The sequence below is a fragment of the Emydura macquarii genome, unplaced genomic scaffold (genome assembly GCF_026122565.2).
Source record: "Emydura macquarii macquarii isolate MOO-44397 ecotype Brisbane River unplaced genomic scaffold, CSIRO-AGI_Emac_v2 contig_1253, whole genome shotgun sequence".
Lineage (NCBI taxonomy): Eukaryota > Metazoa > Chordata > Testudines > Chelidae > Emydura > Emydura macquarii.
The window spans coordinates 8,800,451-8,822,755 of record NW_027131390.1 but is presented as its reverse complement, the minus strand read 5'-3'; the positions used below and the strand labels follow the sequence as shown (position 1 = coordinate 8,822,755).

General features: G+C 38.9%; 1 protein-coding gene across 4 annotated transcripts in view; it reads right to left on the bottom strand.

The window, feature by feature from the left end:
• The window catches only part of FMR1 (fragile X messenger ribonucleoprotein 1), a 48,845-nt gene that overhangs the window by 3,398 nt on the left and 23,142 nt on the right, over positions 1–22,305 (bottom strand). For 2 of the 4 annotated variants that reach the window (XM_067548096.1, XM_067548094.1), the window contains exons 10-15: positions 21,226–21,335; positions 19,694–19,756; positions 17,005–17,091; positions 15,151–15,346; positions 11,845–12,024; positions 5,905–5,987 (exon numbers count right to left, since the gene is read on the bottom strand). In XM_067548096.1, coding sequence (XP_067404197.1) covers positions 5,905–5,987; positions 11,845–12,024; positions 15,151–15,346; positions 17,005–17,091; positions 19,694–19,756; positions 21,226–21,335 — 719 coding nt within the window. The remainder of the gene's footprint in view (positions 1–5,904; positions 5,988–11,844; positions 12,025–15,150; positions 15,347–17,004; positions 17,092–19,693; positions 19,757–21,225; positions 21,336–22,305) is intronic. The other 2 variants (XM_067548097.1, XM_067548095.1) reach the window with 2 other exon arrangements.

Here is a 22,305-nt window from a genome sequence, read left to right as displayed (position 1 = left end):
AGGAGCCTTCTCTCTCCTTATTGGAAACATGAGATTCTGGAAAGAATACTATCAAGTGAACAGGCTGGTTATTTTGAATCTCAGAAATTAGGGATGAATTTCAGGGGTAGATGAAGAGAACCCTTTTCTTTATGAAATATGGTATATGGAGAATCTGACATAAGCACTCCCAGTTCACTCACCCTTCTGGCTAGTTTGTAATAGCACTGATGATAGAATGGTTGAGCGGGTGGTCTTGGTCAGTACACCTGTTTTTTGATGCTTCCTCTTTGGCACCAGAGTATAAATAACCAGAAAGTGGAGTGTTGTCCTTGAGTTTTTGAGGGAGTGAAGATACTTCTCAGTTTTTTCCATTGACCAAATTAACCTTATCAAAAGGGCAGGTCCTTCAGTGATATTTTGTACCTCCCTGTGAAACCCCAAAGAATGTAGCCAAAATTGCCACCTCATGACAACTGCTGTAACGACCCTTTGAAAGCAGTATCAGTAGCATCCACTGTGACCTGAAGAGATGGTTTTTACTTCTAGTTTGCCTTATCAATAAGGGCTTGAAATGGAGACCTGTCCTCCTGAGGGAGTTTGTCCTTGAAGTCTTAATATTTGGCATAGTTGATGAAATCATATTTTGCTAACAGGACCTGGCACTTAGAAATTGTAAACTGAAGACGTGCTGAAGAAAAAACTTGTCTCTCTAGAAAATCAAGGAGTTTGGTGTCCCTGTCTGAAGGTGTCGTCTTGGGATGTGGCAGCCTAGATCTCTGAGTGGCTGCTTTTACCACCAGGGAGTCAGGTGCTGGGTGAGAAAACAGGAACTTTTCAGCCTTTTTTTGTATGTGAAACTGGAGTATTCCAAATTACTATGGCTGGGTCCATGAAAGCTTCATTAACTGGGAGAGTGACCCAACGGGGACCTGAAGGTTGCAATATATCCAGCAGCTTATGCTGTGTCTCTTGGACTGCCTCAAACTGGATTGAAGCTCACACGCTAATCTCGGTAGGAGCTTTTGATATTGTTTGTGATCACCAGGAAGAGATGGTGAAGATGGAGCAACCATCTCATCTGGAGAGAACGATGAGCGCGCCACTGAGACTGTCAGATCTGGCTCAGCTTCTTCTTCCTCATGCGCAAATGGAGCTAGCTGATGTTGGCTAGGATAGTGTAAATAAAGTTCATGCATGGATCCCAGGAGCCCCAATAATGCTAGCATACAGGGTTGATTGGTTGGGGAGGATCCCAGGGCATTGGAAATTATTGGTTCACTGGAAAGTCATATCCATGGATAATGGATCCCAGAACTCCTGGAGCTTTTGTCCAGATGAGTTTTCCTATGTGGGGTTAATGGTTCATCTGGAACTAGTCCAGTGAGAAGAAAATTTCCCATTCAACTGGTGGAGCTGTCAGTCAAATGTCCTGGTTCATGGAGGGAACAGGGTGGTGACCCAGGGTCCTCGAACAGATTATTTAGGAATATTGACACACCAGAGGAATAAAGTCAGGCCAGAGAGGAGAGGAAACTGAGGACAGAATGAAGAACTTTGGGGTACTGGTGAATGAGATTCTTGGATCTGACATTTTCCTGGTTATAGCAGAAATCAGGTCCATTTGGGAATGGGCCTATACTGGCACAGAGTTTACTCTGGAGCTTGTAGACTTTGCCGGTGAGTGCTGATCCTTAGGTTTGTGTGTCTGAACTGAGGCTGGCACTCATGGATCCTTCCTTTTTCATGCCACACTCATGTTGAGGAAGTTTAAGCAGGCCTATGTGCTTAGGACTCACCTGCAAGGACTCACTGGACTTGGATGGAGTCAGGAAAGGATCTTTACTTCTGGGAGCAGATTCTGAAGAGGATAGTCCTTGCGCAAGTGCCCCTTACTCTCATGAGAAGCCCTGGAGAGGGATTCTTAAGGCTCAGAAGCTGCAGCCTCGCCTCCTGAGCTCGTGCTTGGAGGGGCACTTACTGTCTACTGAGATGGATGTATGGGGGGAGGGGGCGGGGGTGTTTCCCCAGCCAAGATCTGACTGGGGTTGTACAGCCTTAACCATGAGATGTTTACTCAGTTGGAGCTCTCGAACCTCACACATCTGGAGAGAGAAGGAGAGGCAGTTGCTGCACTCAGCTGACATATGAGTCTTGCCCAGGCAGTAAAGGCAGCACTGATGTTTGTTGCTTACTGAAAAGAACTGGGGCTGGCAGGAGATGCAGTGCTTAAATCCTGAGACTCTGGGGTTCTCGTCAACAGGGAAAAGCTTCCCAAGGTGGGGAAAAGCTAACTAAACTATACTTACTATGCTAAACAGTAAAAACAATCAAAACTAAGAACTATTTACAAGGTGTTGCGGATTACGTTGAAGAAACACCGAAGGAGCTGTGGACAGTGAAAATTCCGACTAAGGCCACATGCTGGTAATGAGGAACTGGAGAGATGTTGGTCTGCAGCACCCTTAACCCTCAGTTTAGAACAAGAGGAGAACAACTGCACATGTGGAGACCCACCGAGCCTACTTGCTAGAAATCCCTGAACTCAGATCATGGTGCACATGCATACCAATGTACAAAATATACAGAGGGGCCAGCACTTGAACAGGTTAGTTTCCTTCTTGACAGAAAATTTCTCAGTTTTATCTCATTCAAAAATATTTAGCAGAGAGAAAATTCACAGTTGTAAATCATGTGCCAGAGCTAAATTCTGGAAACAAAACTTTTATATCCTCATGTTTGGGGGGTGGGGGGAAAAGGCATGCTATCATCTACTCTACCAACTCCACTTCACCCCATCCAGGAGACAGCTTTTGGCCCCTGAAAACCTCTTCACCCCCTCTCAGAAGCGGGAACCTCTAAGAAATGTCTTTTTATCCCTTCAGGGGGGCCCCCTCCCAAGCAGAGTTGCCACAAACTCGCCAAGCAGAGACTTCACATATCACCATGCAGGAGGAAGTAGAAGCAGCTCACCTTTTCCTTCTGGGGAAGCTCTAACTAAGTGGCAGAAGACACTCTGCACATGCCTTAGGCCTGAAGCACACTGGAGGCGCTCCCATAAAGGACACTCTACATACACAAACATTCCCAGGTTGGTGTTTGTGTCAAACACCAGTATGGGAACATTTACTTGTCAAAAAAAGATTTGAAATAAAATGAACTGTAGAGATTTTCTTAAAGGATTTTCCAAAATACTAAATATGAATTCAATGTCCCTTTATGTGGATTTTAATTTGCTTTCTAAACAGTTACTCACTGCTTGACTAGTTCATTGGCAATGAAACATTACTATCACATTACATTTTTATAACTAAATTTCAAGATGTACCTTGTCCACTCTAGAAAGCTATGATAGTTTCTTACTAGAGGATACTCATTTTTCATGTATTAAATTTTTTTTTCTAATTTTTTGTAGTTATTTCTCTTCTCTCCCAGTTATAGTACTTGTGTTCTAAGTACATAAGACAAGAAAAGAAAAAGGTGTTGATGAAAACTTTGAAAAATAAAAATTAAAAATGAAGAATGAGTTGCAAAACAATTTTTAAGTACGTCAGAAACAGGAAGCCTGCCAAACAATCAGTAGGACAACTGGATGATAGAGGCACTCAAGGAAAACAAGCCATTGCGGAGAAGCTAAATAAATTCTTCTTAAATGAAGTCTTCACTACAAAAGATGTGAGGGAGATTCCCTCAGCCATTCTTTTTAGGTGACAAATCTGAGGCACTATCCCAGATTGAGGTTTCAACACAAGTGGTCATGGAAAAAACTGATAAATTAAACAGTAACAGTCACTAGGACCAGATGGTATTCACCAATGAGTTCTGAAGAAACTCAAGTATGAAACTACAGAATTACTAACCGTGGTATGTTACCCATCACTTAAATTAACTTCTGTACCAAATGACTGGAGCATAGCTAATGTGACACCGATTTTTTAAAAAAAGGCTCCAGAGGTGATCCTGGCAATTACAGGCCAGTAAGTCTAACTTCAGTACCAAGAAATGTGGTTGAAATTTATAGCAAGGAACAAAATGATCAGACACAGATTAACATGATTTGTTGAGGAAGAGGCAACACTGCTTTTATAAAAGGAAATCATGCCAAACCAGCCCACTAAAATTCTCTGAGGAGGTGAACAAACATGTGGACAAGGGTGATCCAACTGACATAGTGTACTTGGACTTTCAGAAAACCTTTGACAAGGTCCCTTACCAAAGGCTCTTAAGTAAACAAAGCAGTCACGGGACAAGAGATGAAGGTCCTTTCATGGATCAATAACATGTTAAAATACAGGAGACAAATGGTAGGTATAAATAGCCAGTTTTCACAATGGAGAGAAGTAAATAGCAGTGTCCCCCAAGGATGTGTACTTGGACCAGCGCTGTTTAACATATTCATAAGTGATCTTGAAAAGGGAGTTAACAGTGTGGTAGCAAAGTCTGCAGATGATGCAGAATTACTCAGGAGAGTTAAGTCCAAAGCCAAGAGCTATAAAGGGCTCTCACAAAACCGCGTGACTGCACAAGAAAATGGAAGATAAAATTCAGTGTTGATAAATGCAAAGTAATGTACACTGGAAAACATAATCCCAACTGTACATACAAAATGACGGGGTCTAAATTAACTATTACCACTCAAGAAAGAGATATTAGAGTCATAGCGGATAGTTCTCTAAAAACTAAAAAAAAAAATCCGCTCAATGTGCAGTGGAAGTCAAAGTTAACAGGATGTTAGGAACCATTATGAAAAAGATAGATAAGACAGTAAATATCATAATGTCACTATATAAATCCATGGTATGCCCACACGTTGAATACTGTGTGCTGTTCTGGTCACCCCATCTCAAAAAAGATATATTAGAAATGAAAAAGGTACAGAGAAGGGCAACAAAAATGATTAAAGCATTGGAAAAGCTTCCATATGAGCACAGATTAAAAAGACTTGGACTATTTAGCTCATAAAAGACGACTAAAGGGGATATGATAGAGGTCTATAAAATCATGAACGGTGTGGAAAAAGTGAATAAGAAAGTGTTATTTACCCCTTCACACAATACAAAAAAAAGTGGTCACCCAATGAAATTAATAGACAGCACATTTAATACAAAGAACAGGAAGTACTTTTTCCATATAACATGCAATCAACCTGTTGAACTCGTTCAGAGGATGTTGTGAAGGCCAGAAATATAACTATAGCTAGGTTCAAAAAAGAGTTAGATAAATTCACAGAAGATAGGTCCATCAATGGCTATTAGCCAAGAGCGTCAAGGATGCAACTCCATGCTCCAAGGGTCCTTAAGCCTCTGACTGCCAGATATTGGGACTGGATGACAAGGGATGGTTCATTTGGTAATTGCTCTGTTTGATTCATTCCCTCTGAAGCATCTGGCATTGGCCATCGTCGGACAGGATACTGGGTTAGACAGACCATTGGCTTGACTCAATATGGCCATTCTTATATTCTTGTTTTAGTGAAGGAACTAATACTCATTGATCACAGGGCTCTAACTAAAGTAATGGTTAGGGTTGGGCATCAGCTATGGTGACCACCAACACTGTAGTTAATTGGAGGTAAAATTCAGAAGGTAAGTAGATGAGGTTACTCACTCATTTTTAAAGATTCTATCAAATTTGTCAATACTCCCAACTATAAAAGGTTGTTAAAAGTTCCATATTTTATGTACTATGGAGTTATGAATTACACAGTGAGATAAACATATCAAGGCTCTTACATATCAAGACAAGATGATGAAGTATGCTGACATTTGTGTAAACTTGACTTGGTAATAGGGAATCAATTGAACATTCAGTAAAAGGGGACTGTATTACCCGCAGTTTGGAACAGGCTGATATATGTATGCTGGATTTAGGTATGTCTTGACATTATACAGAACTTATTCATACATTTAACAAAATAAAATTTACCTGAAGCGATCCATCTGCTGTTCTCCCTTTAGAATCTCTTGAGTTACGTTGACGGTTATCTGTTCGTGACTGTTCATCATTTCCTATAAAGAGAATGTAATATTCAGCAAAGTTGCTTCTCAGCATGGATTTTTTAAATTTCCCCCTCTGATTTTTCTCTAAGCAGTTAAATGTACACAGTCAGTATGGAGTTACTTTAATCTAATACAGCTAAATAGCATAAAAATATTTTTATTGCTTTAAGTAGAGCAGCAGTTCTCAAACTATGGCCCATCAGTGGTTCACAGAACTTTTTGTGGAGGTCTGTAGAATGAAACCAAGAACCATGCTGTGGACTGGGAGTTAAGGAGAGGAGATGGTCCATGGAAAGGGTTTGTAAGAGAAAGAGATTGTTACTCAACTTGTGCAGTAACTGAGGTTCTTCGAGATGTGTCCCCCCGTTGGTGCTCCACTCTAGGTCTTGGTGCACCCTCGATCAAAGATTTTTTATCAGCAGTGCTCATCCAGGTTGCACATGTGCCATGTGTGTCTCATGGCGCCATTGGCACCCTTTGAAGTGCATTCGACCTGACCCCCTCTATTCCTTCTCTACCGTGAAGCCATATATGTAGACTCCGAAGTAGAGGGGAAGAGGGTGGGCAGTAGAGCACCCACAGGGACACACATCTCAAAGAACCTCAGTTACTGCACAAGGTAACTGTCTCTTCTTCGAGTAGTGTCCCTGTGGGTGTTCCACTCTAGGTAACTCTCAAGCAGCGCCCTCATTAGGAGGAGGGAACTCTGAAGTTATTAGGTTGAATGGAAGAGAGTACCGATAGTCCAATTGCTGCATCAGCTCTTGATACTTGATGTAATGCTTTGGGAATGTGTGGGCTGAGACCCAGGTAGCTGCTTTACATATTTCTATAATTGGGACATTGCGCCAAAAAAAAAAAAAAAAAAAAAAAAGCTATGGACGTGGAGACCACCCTGGTGGAATGTGTTCTGATTCCTTGCGGTGGTGATACACCTGCTTGTGTGTAACATGAGTGAATGCATCCTGAAATCTAATTTGACAATCTTTGTGTGGATATGGCTTTCCTTTTGGAGAGTTCTGCCAGTGATATAAACCGTTTGGGTGATTTCCTAAATGTCTTCTTCTTTCTAGATAGAACAGTATAACTCGTCTAAAACTGAGCGTGTGGAGGGCAGCTTCCTGTGCATTGTTGTGAGGTTTTGGATAAAATGTGGGTAAGTGAATAGGTTGATTTATGTGGAATGATGATGAGACTTTGGGAATAAATTTCAGGTGGGGTCTAAGGATCATTTTATCTTTGTGAAAGATTGGATATGGCCGATGGGCCATGAGTGCTCAGAGTTTCCCTACACATCGCACCGATGTAATGGTGACTAGAAATGACACCTTCGTAATCATGTGGAGTAGGGAACAAGTCGCTAGTGGCTCAAAAGGTGGTTTAGTGATTTTTTTAGTACGAGGTTGAGATCCCATGGTACTGTGGTAGGGCAAATGTCTGGGTATACATTCAGCATACCTATCAGAAAACATTTCACTATGGCATGTGTAAAGATTGATTTATTGCTATTGGGTGTGGACAGTGCTGATGGCTGCTAGGTGTACCTTGAGAGATCTTAAGAGATCGAGAGACCTGTCTCTTTCAGATTGAGTCAAGTCAAGAATAGCTGGGATTTGTGCATCTATGGCGGAGATGTGTTTCATTTGGCACTATGTGGTGAACCAGTGCCATTTTTATAGGTAAGTCTTCCTTGTGGTGGGTTTCCTACTGTTTAGCAATGTGTTTTATGGGCTCTGAACATTGCAGTTCTGTTTGTCGGAACCAATTAGGAGCCAGGCTGTCAGAGGTAGTTTCTTTAGGTTAGGATGAAGAGTACCGCTGTCCTGAGATAGAAGATCCCTGAGGAGTGGAAGAAAGATAGGTTTGCATGCTGACATTTTCATCAGGTAAGTGAACCATGTTTGTCTGGGCCACAGTGTAGATATCAGAATTACTCTTGCTTTGTCCTTGTGCATTTTGTGCAGTTCTGGGTATCAGTGGTATGGGTGAGAATGCATACAGTAGGTCCGTATTCCAGTCTAGGAAGAATGCATCCCCCATTGATTCTTTCCCTAATCCTGCTCTTGAGCAGAAATACATTTGCGGTTCTGTGCTTAGGCAAATACGTTGATTTTGGGATAACCCCATTGTTGGAATACTTTTTTCAGGACTTCACTGTGTAACTCCGATTCGAGATTGCTGCCAAAATGCCTGCTTAGGATGTCTGCGGTGGTGTTCTGAACCCAGGACAAATAGGTGGCTGATACATTGATGTTGTGGTGTATACACCAATTCCAGTTGTATTGCTTCTGTGCAGAGAGTTGGATCTTGCTCCTCGTTGATTGATGTAGAACATGCATACGATATTGTGTGTCATGATTTTTATGGACCTGTTTCTTATCATAGGAAGGAAGCGGGAACACGTGCTGCGGACCATGCATAGTTCCAGCAGATTTATGTGAAGATTTGTTTCCTCTGTGGACCATCTGCCCTGTATGGTGTGTTCTTGAAGATGTGCTCCCCAGCCTAGTAGAGATGCATCCATAGTTATGATCGAGGGTGATTCCCATGTGAATGGGACACCTGATGTCAAGTTTGCATGCTGTGTCCACCATTTTAGAAATTGCTTGACTTTGTTTGGCACAGTTAGCGGTCTGTGAATTGAGTGCTTTTGTGGCCTGTAGACTGTTGAGAGCCATAACTGTAGGTCTTGTATATGCAGTCATGCGTGTTGCACTACAAAAGTGGTGGCTGCCATGTGCCCGAGCATTTGGAGACATGTGCAGACAGTTACGGGCTGTATTGTGCATTGCAGGTTTACTATGGCATCGAATCTGTAACTCGGGAGCAATGCCCTGGCTGTGCAGGAGTCTAGATATACCCCTATGAATTCTCTGCATTGTACAGGAATTAGGGTGGATTTCTTGTTGTTTAACATCAGCCCTAGTTTCCAAAAGTGGTCTTGTACTATGAGCAATGTGAACGGCCTGATATTGGGTGCATGCTCTTATAATGCAATCGTCCAAGTAAAGGAATATGGTTATGCCTTGTCTGCGTGGATATGCTGATATGACCGTAAGTACTTTGGAGAACACCAGTGGGGCAATGGATAGGCCAAAGGGTAGCACTGCATATTGATAATGATTGGCTCCTAGCGTGAACCTGAGGAATCTTCGATGTGCTGGATGAATAGCAACATGAAAATATGCTTCTTGGAGATCGAGCAGCCTGAGATGTTGACGGCTGCCAGTTTGATTGTCTGTGTCACTGGGGTCTTTGCCTATTTCGGGATGGATCATATCGTCTGTACCTGTGACTGATGCTGGTATCTGGAATTGTAAGGTTGGTACCTAAATGGCTTTCTTCTTGTCACAGGTGCGTATATCCCAAGGTTTTGGCGTGTGGCCTGAGAATCTTTCATTGTATGCATGACCTCATCTATTTTCTCTGCAAAAAGCTTCACCTTATCAAATGGCAGATCTGATTGTGGATTGAAGTTGCTTACTTAATGCTGCAGAGTGAACCCATGATGATCCGCATGACTACTGCGGTTGCGACTGTCCTGGCGGTGGTATCAGCAACATTGAGGGAGGCCTGAAATGCTGTCCTCGCAACCAATTGACCCTCCTTTATGCATGATTGAAATGGCTCTTTTTTATTCTCCAGGATCTATTCAATAAATTCTGTCATCTTTGTTCAGTTGTGATCGTAATTGGACAACAGGGCTGCATAATTAGCCATTTAATTATAGGGTAGCAAAGGTGTCGACTTTTCTGCCCAGTAAGTCCATTCGCTTATCTTTGTCTTGTGGGGAGGAATTATGGTGGTGGTGTTTAGATCTCTGGTTGGCTGCCTTCACAACTAGGGAGTTCGGCAGTGGGTGGGTAAAAAGAAAAAAAGAAAGAGGTCCTGAAACTGCTTGAAGTCGTCAACAATCATAGGAGGTGGAGGGATTACAGCCTCGTCTGGAGAAGAGGATGAGTTATTTGCAGATGGTGTAGTCTCCTATTGTGCACTGTCCTCCAAAAGTTGAGGTTCAACACCCATAGGAATGGATCTTGCTGGAGATCTATTCCTATGCCTGTGAGAAGTAGATGGTCTACTGTATGTGGAGTAGGTAGACCAGATATCCCAACCAGGCCACTGCATACGATAAGGAACTGGTGAACCAAACCAGCAGGATGCCATCCTTGGGTGTGTTGGAGGTCTGTGGTGCCGGTGTCTGGGTGTTCCTTCCTTAGGTGAGGAATGGTGGGGAGAAAAATGTTGCCTCTTTCCCCTCATAGTCCTCATCACTGGAGAATGAGATAGGGAAAATAGGTTCGTCCTGGTTTAAGTGCTCTGGGGAGGTATCAGTGCTGTATAATGGTGATATAAGGCAGGATGTTAAAAATCCCTCCTCTGACTCATGATGCCGACGTTTCTCTGAGCATTCTCTAAGTGACGGGGTTTTTGGTGCCAGTGCTGAAACTGGATCTGTACTCAGGGCAGTTGCCGGCACAGTTGTCGGCGGATATAGGTGCTGTAATATTTGTTGGTGCCAAGCTGGTGGTGGTTTTTGCCATTTTATGGACCATTGATTTGGATGGTGCAATGTCCGAGTGGGAATGGCATGATTTGGCTCTTGGCTCTATAGCAGAGTTATGTGGGTCACTTGGTATCTCAGTAGCCATTGTACCAGAGGAACCTACAGCCTCTTTGGTACGGTGCTGAAAAAGATCTCCGATCAAGGACGCGCCAAGACCTAGAGTGGAGTATCCACAGGGACACTACTCAAAGAATGACTACACCCATCAAAATGATCCACAGAATGAGAAATATGAAGAATCTATTTTGTAGGGTATTACATATTTAAATGTTTCTACTGACTGCTCATGTATTTTCCAAGCTCATCTTTATTGTTGCCAGAAAATATCACTCTATGTGGCTTGATTCCCTGCTCTTGATATTGCAAAATTAACAACAAAGTAGTATATGGAAAAGAAATATTTTTTAAAAAATCTCTATTTTAAAGATATCAAAGTTGTAAATTATGGTACATAAATAGATTTGATAAACTTAACATTCTGATTATAAGTGAGAATTGGAGTTAAGGTTTAGACTTCAAGCTCGGTTCTTCCACTTTACTCCTGTTAATTCTTTCCTACTGCATGTATACATTACAACACTAAGTTTTAGTCATATAATGATATAAGAAGGAAAGATGGGTGTAGGGAGATCTCAGGCAATTACTGTAAGAGTATGGTATGTATTAGTGTTATATGACCATGAATAGGACAAACACTGATTGACTGCTCTCTGCCTCATAAAAGGCCTGATCCAAATCCCACTGAAGTGAACTGGAATACTTCCATTAACTTCAAAGTGCTTTGGATCAGATTTATACTTGGAGGGTAAATGATATACAGTGGAGTCCCTACTCAACTGAGTGGTGGAGGGAAACCATGTGTTGATATGTGGAACGCCTGGGTCTAAGGTAATGTGGCATGTACTCCTTAATTAGTATGTGAGATTACAGCTTGTGAGCCAATATGTGGCATTCTTTTTGGGTAGCTGTATTCTGTGGGTCTCAAACAAGGTGTTACAACATGTGAGCTAAACTGTCAGTCAACATAGGAGAGCAACTATAATCCAAGCCATTTATGAATGGTGAGAATTAACTTCTAAAATCAAAGTATTGCTATCAGTAATTCTCATTTGTTTAGTAAAGCTAGTGCAATTAAATTAAAATTGACACTTATTTGGGAACCAGAATGTGTCATACTTCACAGTTCAGGAGTACTATACAAAAGAATGATGAAATGAAGTAGTCAGTGGAGCAGAATTCTTTATTCAATAATCTAATATTGAATTCCTTTTCTTTTTTCAAAACTAAATCTCAATTTACCTTTGAAACCTCCACGACCCCGCCCTCCTTGGCCTCGTGCACTACCTCCACGTCTTCGCCCATCTCCTCTGCGAAGGTAATTGTCTCGTTCGTCTTCTGCTGGGGCTAATGACCAATCACTAAGCTCATCTCTGTGATCAGATTCTGTTTCTGAAGCATTTGATGCTTCTGAGTTAGTCCCTATCAAGAATTAAAAAAAGTCCATTTTCATGAATGTACTATTTTAGAAAAACCAACCAATAAAACTAATAAAATAAACACTGCAACAAACTTCCTTTTATGAATAAATTTAAGATTCTCGCTCCACCATCAGTAGAAGTTGGTTGACTGAAATAAAGCTCTCAGAATTTATGTACCAATTCACTTAGGTAGCATGTATGTCAACTTCAGAAGAAAACCTTCCAGTTCCTGGGGGAAAAGTCATGTATTTTACGCACCAGGCAAGGATAATTAAATCTGACTGTCTTTAACTGTAAACTCATGAAGTTCAAAATTAAAGATCACACTCTGAATAGACAAAGCCAAGTTTGAATACAGCACATATTTTTATCAAAATGTTTTTGGGTTCCCAATATTTTGTATTTTATATTCATAATACATATAATATACTCCAGTGAAGTTCAGTGGCACACTGCAGTAGCCATATTATAAGTGACCTTGAAATGTAGAACTTTAGAGAAATACTAAAAACTAGCTCATTCACTTTTTACCTGATACTGTACTGCTGAAGCTAGATTATTTTCAAAACTTGACGAAAAGCAAATTATTGCTAAATAAAGACTCAAGTTAGTGGATGGATGGACATTACATAAATCCACTTCAACTTGACTATCTGGGACATCCCCCATTTAAAATGAACTTGAAATCAGTTGGAGCTGATGAGTGTTCTGCACTTCTGAAAAGCAGACCACTTTTTTAGATGTGGATTTTAGTAGCCTACCTTTAGTTCCTATTTTTGAACTTCTTGGCCTATTAATGGGTAAAGTAAAAAGAAGACAATGTGTGGTGGCTTGCTGTGGTAAGCAGAAGTGGGTCACAGATTAAAACGTAATCAAGTTTGCTCTTATTTTTTCCAACACCAAAACCCTGACTGTCCTGTATCAATCCCACCCGGAAAATACCAAAAGAAACCCAAAGAACCACCCAAGCCCAAAAGATAATATTAAATGAAAACATAATATACAATTCAGTTCACTAGCACGTTTATTCTTTAAATAAAAAAAGCACAAATTATCCAAAGTGAAAAGCTTGTAATTCTAAACACAACAGCAACATCAAGAGTATTGCTAGTTAAATCTACCACTTTTGGATAATATGCTTTTATCAATGTATTTGTTTTGTCCCCCAATCACCTAGGGCATTATGCAATTTTGACTAAACCATCTCAAATGTGCAAAGAACACACTCGACTGATGCTGAGATGGCTGGGCAAAAATGAGGGTCATGTATAAAAATGACAAAATTCTCAATTAAACTCTCCTATCTTCCATCACTGTACTTTCACTTTTCTGCCACTTTGAGGCAAACAGCCTTCTTTGAAAACAGATTGGGAGCAGAAATCTGGATCTTGGATTTTAAATGCTACAAGAGAAGGAACCAACTCCAGATAGCGGTCCAGCTGCTATGTTCCGTCTCTTCCTGTTCTGGGTTCAATATATGATCTCCATTTCCATTTAGGATTAGTTATGCTGGTGAAGCAACTGTAAAGTTTTATTAGAAAAGTGTTTTAATTCATATAAATGATCCCTGTGAGGTTATAGTTCTTTAATGAGATCAAGCCAAACTTCTACAGAGTCTACAACAGCAGCCACCAGCCTGGAATCTGTCTAATCACGGTGAACTTTCCTTTGGTTGCTTTTATCAATTTAGTACCTATCCATTCAATCAAGTGTCATTGGGAAACTGGGGCATCAATCCTCCCTTTTCAGTTAATTAATTACGAGGTTGAAGGTATGGAATATCTTTTTTCTCAAGGGCTTTTATAAGGAGCATGCTGAATTTCCATTATACCAAAAGTTTGGAATGATTTCACCTAAGAAGTTCTTTTTTATCCCATTCATTATCTGTTAATTGTTCAAGTAAATGGGCAAAGACCTTTGTTATATTTTTACTTGCATTTTTGGGTGGAATCTTACCTGGAATAATATTTTGCAGTTTTCTTTTCAGATGAAGAATCAGTATGAAGTAGGGAAAAGCTTTCCTTGTATGGATGCTTGTAGCTATCATGAGGTAATTTCTCATGTTAACTAACCATTTGCACTAGTGTCAATGTTGATTATTTTATTTATTCCCCCCCGCCACCATTTCTTCACTTGCAGCATATAGTAGTGGATCTGTGAGCATATGTCAGTCTAACATAATATTAACCAGGGCAAAGTGCTTCAGTAATTGATTTTAAAAGTTAATTTTGTGCTCCATTGAAGATGTTAGTATAATAAAAGAAGGCTGCAATGATCTTATTAAGTTCAAGCCTTCACCTTTCAGTTATGGCATAATCACTATATGCCATTTTCTGGGTATGAAATGAACAGACTGCTTCTGAATGAACAAGATATTAAAGAGATACTGGGAGGTGTGACACGTGAGCTTTAAGTATTAATGTGATTCCACTTTGAAGGCTACACTTTTCCACTGAAAACACAAAGGTTTCAGTCAGTGGCACATTTGATCTTGAACAATCTGAAGAAAACAATTTTCTGCACTTTTTGAGATAAGCACAAATTTGATACCTAATCTGATTAATATCTATATTATGATAGTGCCCAAAGCCCAAAATGAAAATTGGAGCCTCATTATCCTGGGTGCTGTACAAACACAAATACAAAGACAGTTCCTGCCCTGGAGAGTTTACAATCTAAAGGGCACAGACAATTGAAAGGTTAGGGATAGGAAAAACACATACAAGCAAATGAGCATGATGATGAATTGCACAATTGTTAGTTATATGTAAAATCTTAAAGTTTACATTTTACTTCGGAAGGAATCTGTTTTCAGTACGTCAGTCCATTTAATTGCTTATTTTCTATTACTACCCTTCAAGTGTTAAGACAGATAACACATATACAAGTTCTGAAATCACTGAACAATAATTACTTTTTTTCCACTTAAGATAATTGACAGTCTTCATATATTAGTACTTTTGATGAGTAACAATTTTAGTCCAATTTTAAAAACTCCATTACTAATCCCCTGGAACATCCAGTGCTCAAGCTCTATATTTTACTAGACTGGTCATTATTTTCTGAAACTGTCAAGTGGTTATCCAAAGATAAGTCTTAAGTTACAGATATACAGATAGTTACCTACCTGAAGCATAGCCTGGACCACGTCTGCTGTGCCCTCTGTTTCTGTAGGGTCGACTACCGCGGCCAAGTCCTGGACCATCATCAGCCATATATCCTTTTTCCTTGTCCGTACGATTTGGTGGTGGTCTAGAAGTAGCTCCAATCTGTCGGAGCTGTTCATCGATTTGCAATCTTTCCAAACGTAATTGATCTACCTCCTACATAAAATGAACGATTTTTCACATGTAACTACTACTGAATTACTACCCAAGTGCGGAAATGTATTAAAAATGTTTTCTAGTTTTTGAAAGTGAACCACACAGCAACAGTCATGAAAGAGGTATGTATTTTTTTTTTTAAAACTCACTACTGAGAAACAGAAAGCATTAAGGGATTAGTCACCTTTAAGTCAACACACTAGAAACACACCTTTTACTAATTAGTTGTTGCTAGGAAAATCTGCAAGGCTGCTACTTTTTCATTCTGGCCTAAACCATTTTACATTTAAGTTTAAGAGTCAAATGACCTGTTTCAATGGCAGAGGAAGTGAGGCACGTGCTTCCTCTAGCTTGGCGATTCTCATTTTTTCCTGTACCAACCCCAGAAACTGAGGAAGGGCAAAGTAGTCACAACCAGAAGCTGAGAAACAACTATTTAAATTATTTAAAGATAAGATTATGCATACTGTTCATGCTCTTCTTGCAAAAGGTCACCATAAAAAGGGTACTGGGAAAAGTCATCTGGGTTGAGTATCATCATCCCAAGTGTCTAAGAAATTCAATAGGATGCTTAACTGTTTCCTCAGATTTGTTGCTGCCCATTTAAGGAACTTAAGTAAAACTTAACTATTAATGTTTCCAAAAACAGTAAAGTCAGATTGTGTCTACATAACTATTAGGGATTTAACATTTGCTTCCACACTCTCCTTTTGTGAAGCAGCTAGTTGAAACCTGCTGTCCTGGTGCACCTCTGCTTTGGTCATTGCCAGCCCTGGGTGCTCCTTGTGCTCCGCTGAGGAGTCTAGGCTACTGAGTAAGTATATGGGCAGAAATCCCTCCTGCCTCTACTTCCTTGGGTTCATAAGAGAGTATGCCTTGTGCTGAGGTGCTTCTTTTCATATTCCACCATTCTGCTCAATAGGAAATAGTGAGAAGCACAAAAGAGAATAATCCAGTGATGATTCCCGCACTGGACAAATCAATTCCATCCTCAACTATTAGCTCAGTTACTTTATCAAATAATATCTGATTAATTAGCTCAGCTTTCTTAAAAAACCCTGTAATTTTGTCAAGTGAATGTAGAAGATATTGTTTCCCAATCTTCACTATTATAGTCTGGTTATTTGTTCCAAATACTTTACCCAGAAATTACAGCCATCTCTCATTCTCTTCCTCCCTTCTAATTTGTCTCCCTACCTTCTTCCTCAAACAATCCTGGTTAAATTTACAGAATAGCAGGCACATTTGGCAAAACACTTGAGATGAAAGAGAGGTAGTATCTCACTTTTGCTGCTGTGTCAGCTGCAACATAGCTATACAAATTAAAGAAGCAATCTGTGTGGTCAAGCAGCCTTTGAAGCAACTTGACAACTGATCTGTTCACTCCAAGCTATGATTAGCATACAGTTGCCCATCAAAGCCTGTTCCCTTGACTTGCATGAGATAGATGGTTAGTTAGAAACAACAAAAACTGAACACTCAAGAACTCCATGATACATATTTTATGTAAAAAATAAACAGAGTTTTTAAATCATCTTTAGTAGGAACCTAAGATTTTTTCATCATGTTCAAGTACTTAAGATTTTTTTAATTGTTAAAATTCCTTGTCAACTATTATCACAAAAGCTTTGGAAGTAGAGTAATATAATTTTCCTCACCTTTAAATAATTTAGGTGATAATCTAAAAGCACAGTTGCATTAGTGATGCTGTCCTTGGTTCCCACAAACACAAATGGTACCATTCCCTGAAAAGCAATTACATATTTTGTAAACCTTTGCTATGATATTTAGACATCAAATATTAAAGTGATCCTAATAATAAATATTAATGCATGACTACAAAATATAAGGACACCACCCTTCATAATGGGGACACTCATGAATCTCTACATTTCATAAACAAACAATTAACATATCATCTATAGTAACAGCAGTAAAAATATAATTACTTACATGTACCTACAGTAAACTTAGCCTCACAAAATTCCACTCATCCAAGGACAGTAATTTTAACTTGGAAGGGAAAAGTAAATTCAAATCTCATTTTGTTTGTTAACAGACATCACAATAAAGGTGAGGGAGTAGGTTCTGTGGCTGGGTAAGTAAATTCTGTGACAATGCAAGACCAAGTTATATTTAGGTAGTGTGCATCAGAAAGCCACATTTTTAGATCATACTTTCTGAACCATGTTAAAAAATCAATTAGCAAAACTGTTCAGCCATCTTCTCTTCCCTCAAACTCAATGTAAACAACATTTTTCCATACAGTACCAGCTTCTATGTGACAGGCTCTTTTAATCTACAACCTCAGGAAAGAAACCATTAACACACTTTAAAACATAAGCACAATCAATATCTGTGCATAATATAGCCCTTGCTTCTCATGGATCCTGTAAGTTAATTTGTAAAAGGCACACAAAAATCTTCATTAAGGTGAAGTTGGGACTCAGGCACACCACCAGTAGTTTGAATGTTCATTGCTTTTCAAGAATGTTAATAGTTTAAACAAACGATTCCTCAGAAACCCAGGAAATTCAGTGCTGAAGCTGAACACAAAGAAATTCCAGCATTTGAAAACACTGACATTTACAGGTAAGTTAATTAAAAGACCTTAACTCTGCACTTATAGCAATTTAAGCCTCCCATCTTCCCTTTTGTATCTTCTATAGTAATTTGTATGAGGTCTTATTTTTGCAACAAGGACTGTTTTTAAGGGCTTTAGGTACACATTCTTAGGCAAATCCTGAGATATGCTCAGGACCAGTAGTATTTCACAGGAACAGATATTGATGGGTAGGTGGTATGGTATTTATCTAAACAGAAGCATTCTTTTTCATGACAAAGCTGTCACAACTAGTGTAATCAAGAGTAAAAGATTCTAATTTTGGTGGTCACTGTTAAACTGAAGTTATGAATAGATAAAGTAATTGGAGATTACAATTTTCTTATCACTTCACCATGGGGCAGAGTTGAGAATATTGAAGTGTATTACCTGTGCATTCTTTTTTAATTTATTTAGGTTTCTTATAAATTTAATTTTAGCTATGCATTTCCCAAGTGTGCATGCATGTACACATTTTATGCAGGAGATGGTAGGCACAGCAGATGTGGGAATCCCCATTCTCACTCCCAGGCTCTCTGCAAGATGCGGGAAGGGAAACATTATGGTTCCTTCTGTTTTCCAACCTTGTCTCTGGAGGTACTGATGAAATAATTCATAGGCTTCTGACAAGCCATAGCAACGCTAATAAAAATGTTAACTTGCATATAATAAAGTCATCATTGGTGCTGTGCGCTAGAATTTAGCTGAGATATTTTCTTCTATGGACCACAGACCTCAGTTATAAAAAAAATTTTTTTCTTTGGAACAGAATTGATAATCTGATTCTGTTTTAGTAAGACATAAATGAGGGACTGTCAGCCTGGAGCATATACCCAATAAGTATCCCAATCTGTGCCAGCATTTGTGGGCCCATTGTGCAAAAACCAAACCTTGCTCCTGTTTTCTAGGCAGAAGCTACACACCCTATCGCAGGGGTGTCAAACTCATTTGCTATGGTGGGCCAGATCTGAATTAAATGTACTTCAAGTGGGCCATATATACTATAAATCGAAATACTAGGCACAACCATTTTTATGTAGTATTGTGTTTTATTTGCTAGATATCAGCGATATAAAAACTGCAGTAAATTCACTTCTACAACTGCTACTATTTTATGATTAAAAGAATCGATCAATGATTGAGAATTATAGTACTGCGCGATGCCCCACGACCGCACTGTCCCTCTCCTGCCTTTTGGAGCGCTGTGTCTCATGCACATAGCGCTCCATGCGCTGCCGCCAGAGCACACAGATCTCGTGGCAGCGTGTGATGCCGCCAGAGAGTATAACGCCGCGAGATGGCGCAGCCACTAGGGGCCAGACCAAAAAGGTTGGTGGGCTGTATCTGGCCCACGGGCGGATGTTTGACACCCTTGCCCTATCGGATCCTGCAGCAGGCAGACTTAAACCTACATTTTTTATCTAGGTATTTTAGGGAGGTCTCCAACATACCATATATGTACTACAATGCTAAGACACTTACAACACCACCACTTTAAAACACTCTTGTTTACATGGCAACATTTCATGACTCCTATGATTATATAGTTTGTGAACATCATTTTGGAATCACTGTATAAGAATGAGAACCCAAAGCTGCTTTTACAGCTTTAAATGAACTGAAATGCTTCCCTACAAAAAACAAATAAAAGCTATGGGATCCAAAATCTGACCAAGTATGCACATAGACTACATTACAAATACAGTTTAAAAACAAGAGAGCTTAGAAGATGAAATGATTCTTACCTGCCTAGATTTGACCTCAGGTTTCTGTGTTTCCCCTGTTACAGTTGATGACACAACTAACACCTAAAGCAGTGTAAGGAATGCAAGTGTTAGTGATGTCATTATCTATAAAACAGGAGATACACAGAACTCTGAACTCAGGACTTGGCAGGTAAAAGCCTTTCAATTCACCTTTAATTGCTGTATTTTGGATTTGAAAAGCATACCCAAATAAGCTTTTTCAAGCTGCAAACAGCCTCTGATGTACTAAATGTGGTCATAGCTACTCACTCTCTTGCTTGAATTTTGCAGCTCCAATGGGACCCTACTTTTGTATTTTATGCATCAGCTGCACAGTAATGCCATTAAAGGATGGAATTTTAGCCTGCAATAAAATATTGACCCTTTTGTTCATTCAAACAGTCCAAAACTTCACATTGTAAGAAGATTTAGTTACCAGGAGTAAAATGTGAAATACATACATTTAAAATTACAAGAACTTTTAATTCTAAATGCTGGAGGTGGCTACCTTGGGTTTCAGTCAGATGAAAAAGTGATATTGCATTTAAATACTTCCATTTCATTAAATAATTGTTCAAGCACTATTAAAGAAGTTTGTAAATTGGGCTACTGCTGCTTCCATAACAATCTTGCGGTACGCTAGTGTCAGAAATGGCTTAACTTTTCAGCAAGGATGTTCAAATTAAAAATATATATAATTTCACATCTTATTCTTAGTAGTAAAGGTTCTTTACCTGGTAAATTGTTAGATTGCTAGGTAAATAAACGAGGGTTTAAACTTTTAAAAAATATTTAACTATGCTTTTACTTTTCTTCTTATTTTTTAAATATGGGGTATTTTGTGGTGCAAATTTCCTTTGCCTGCCACCACCTTCTCTCCCCATAAGTCCAATTTTCAAGTTATGCAGTTCAAGGCTTCACTGAGATCCTATATCAGGTCAAAAATCTGTTTTAAATTGAAACAGAGTTTTATATATTCTTACAGCAGACCTGGCATACACCACCACACCAACTGTCCAAATATTTAAAAAAATTACAGATTAATATACACCCCTGGCTATTGTGAGCTCATAATAGAATACCTGCAGTAAAGGGTTTAGAATGAAAGTGCAGTCAGACTCTTAACTATAGCATAAAATTTACTAACATAAAAATGAGTATTGTGAACAAGTTTAAGATAGCAAATTTAAAGCAAATTATTGAGTGTGAAAATAAGTTTTGTATGTATGCTTCTGGGATATTATTACACTGTGAAACCAGTATTAACGCTTCTAACAGAAATAAAAAGTGATTTTAAAAAGGTGAATTTATACATCACCAACTTAAAAGACTTGCACAAAAGGTTATCAATATTGACATGTCATGCACCAGTATGTGAAAATTTCCCTTTCAACTCCAGTAAGGAAAAAAAGCTCCATCAGAAAAAAGACATTAATTGTACTCTCTTACCACCAAGAACTTATTTTACTGCTGGATATAGCAACATTACCACCAAACAACACAGACACACATCACATTTACTATAAACATACCTCTTCTTGTGGAATATTTTTATCATTTTCAGCCTCAATTCTCACTCTCACAACACCCGATTTGTCCACTATCTCCTGAATCAGTTTTCCATTTTTTCCTATCACTTTTCCTAAAGAAAGAATATACAGAACATTCCACCTTTAGGCTTTTTCCCCAAAATCTGAAACTACCACCATACGGTAATTTAGTAATAGACTGTATTACCAATACAGGGGGCTTGCCAACACTGAGTTAATGGTTTATAACGAAGTCAATGAGCCATGAATTAAAATGTACAAGTAACATAGGTATAAATTGTGGTAACCACTCCAAAGCAGTCATAATATCATATAGATAAATAGTATTTAATTAAGCAAGTACAAAAATATTTAAATAGTAGTATTTGATAAACAGAAAAACAAGGAAAACTAAGAGAACAAAGGAAATTCAATCACAAAAACCCTACATTTGTGTAATATGTCTATATTTTTTAATGATACAAATCAGTCAAAATGAAAGTTCACACTGTTTTACATTCTCATTTTTCTTGCTTTTGTGAACTTAAATTTAAAATTTTAAAATTACATGCAAATGTATGTTGGGGCTGACTGCAAATTTTCTCCTTTTACAATACAAGTTTACCAATGGCAAAAGCTGTTAAACAAGCAAAGAGCAAAGCCAATTTGATGTGCTTGGTCTTCAACATTTTTTTTAGTCTATATTACATTGCATTTTTTTTTTATACCAGAGATGAAGTTCAGAAGGCAAGACTGATCAAATCCTCAGAAGCAAGTTTTGTTATATGTTTGACAAGATATTTCTGTTATCAGAAAGTAATTGTTTAAAAAGACAGTTGAAAAGAACAACTCAGAATTAGTCTTACGTGAAAGCTTAATACCTAAAAAATTCTCTCTCAAATAAACTGGAGGAACAGAAATTTATCTAAGGAAATGGAAGTTCTAGTTTGAGGATACTTAAAGCTAAATAAAACAAATGGAAACAAATACTTGTTGCTGTTCTTTTAACTAAAATAAGAATAATAAACTAGATCTCCAAAAGCAAGCTGGTGATGCTGTTTTATACAAGTAATTAACAGGCTA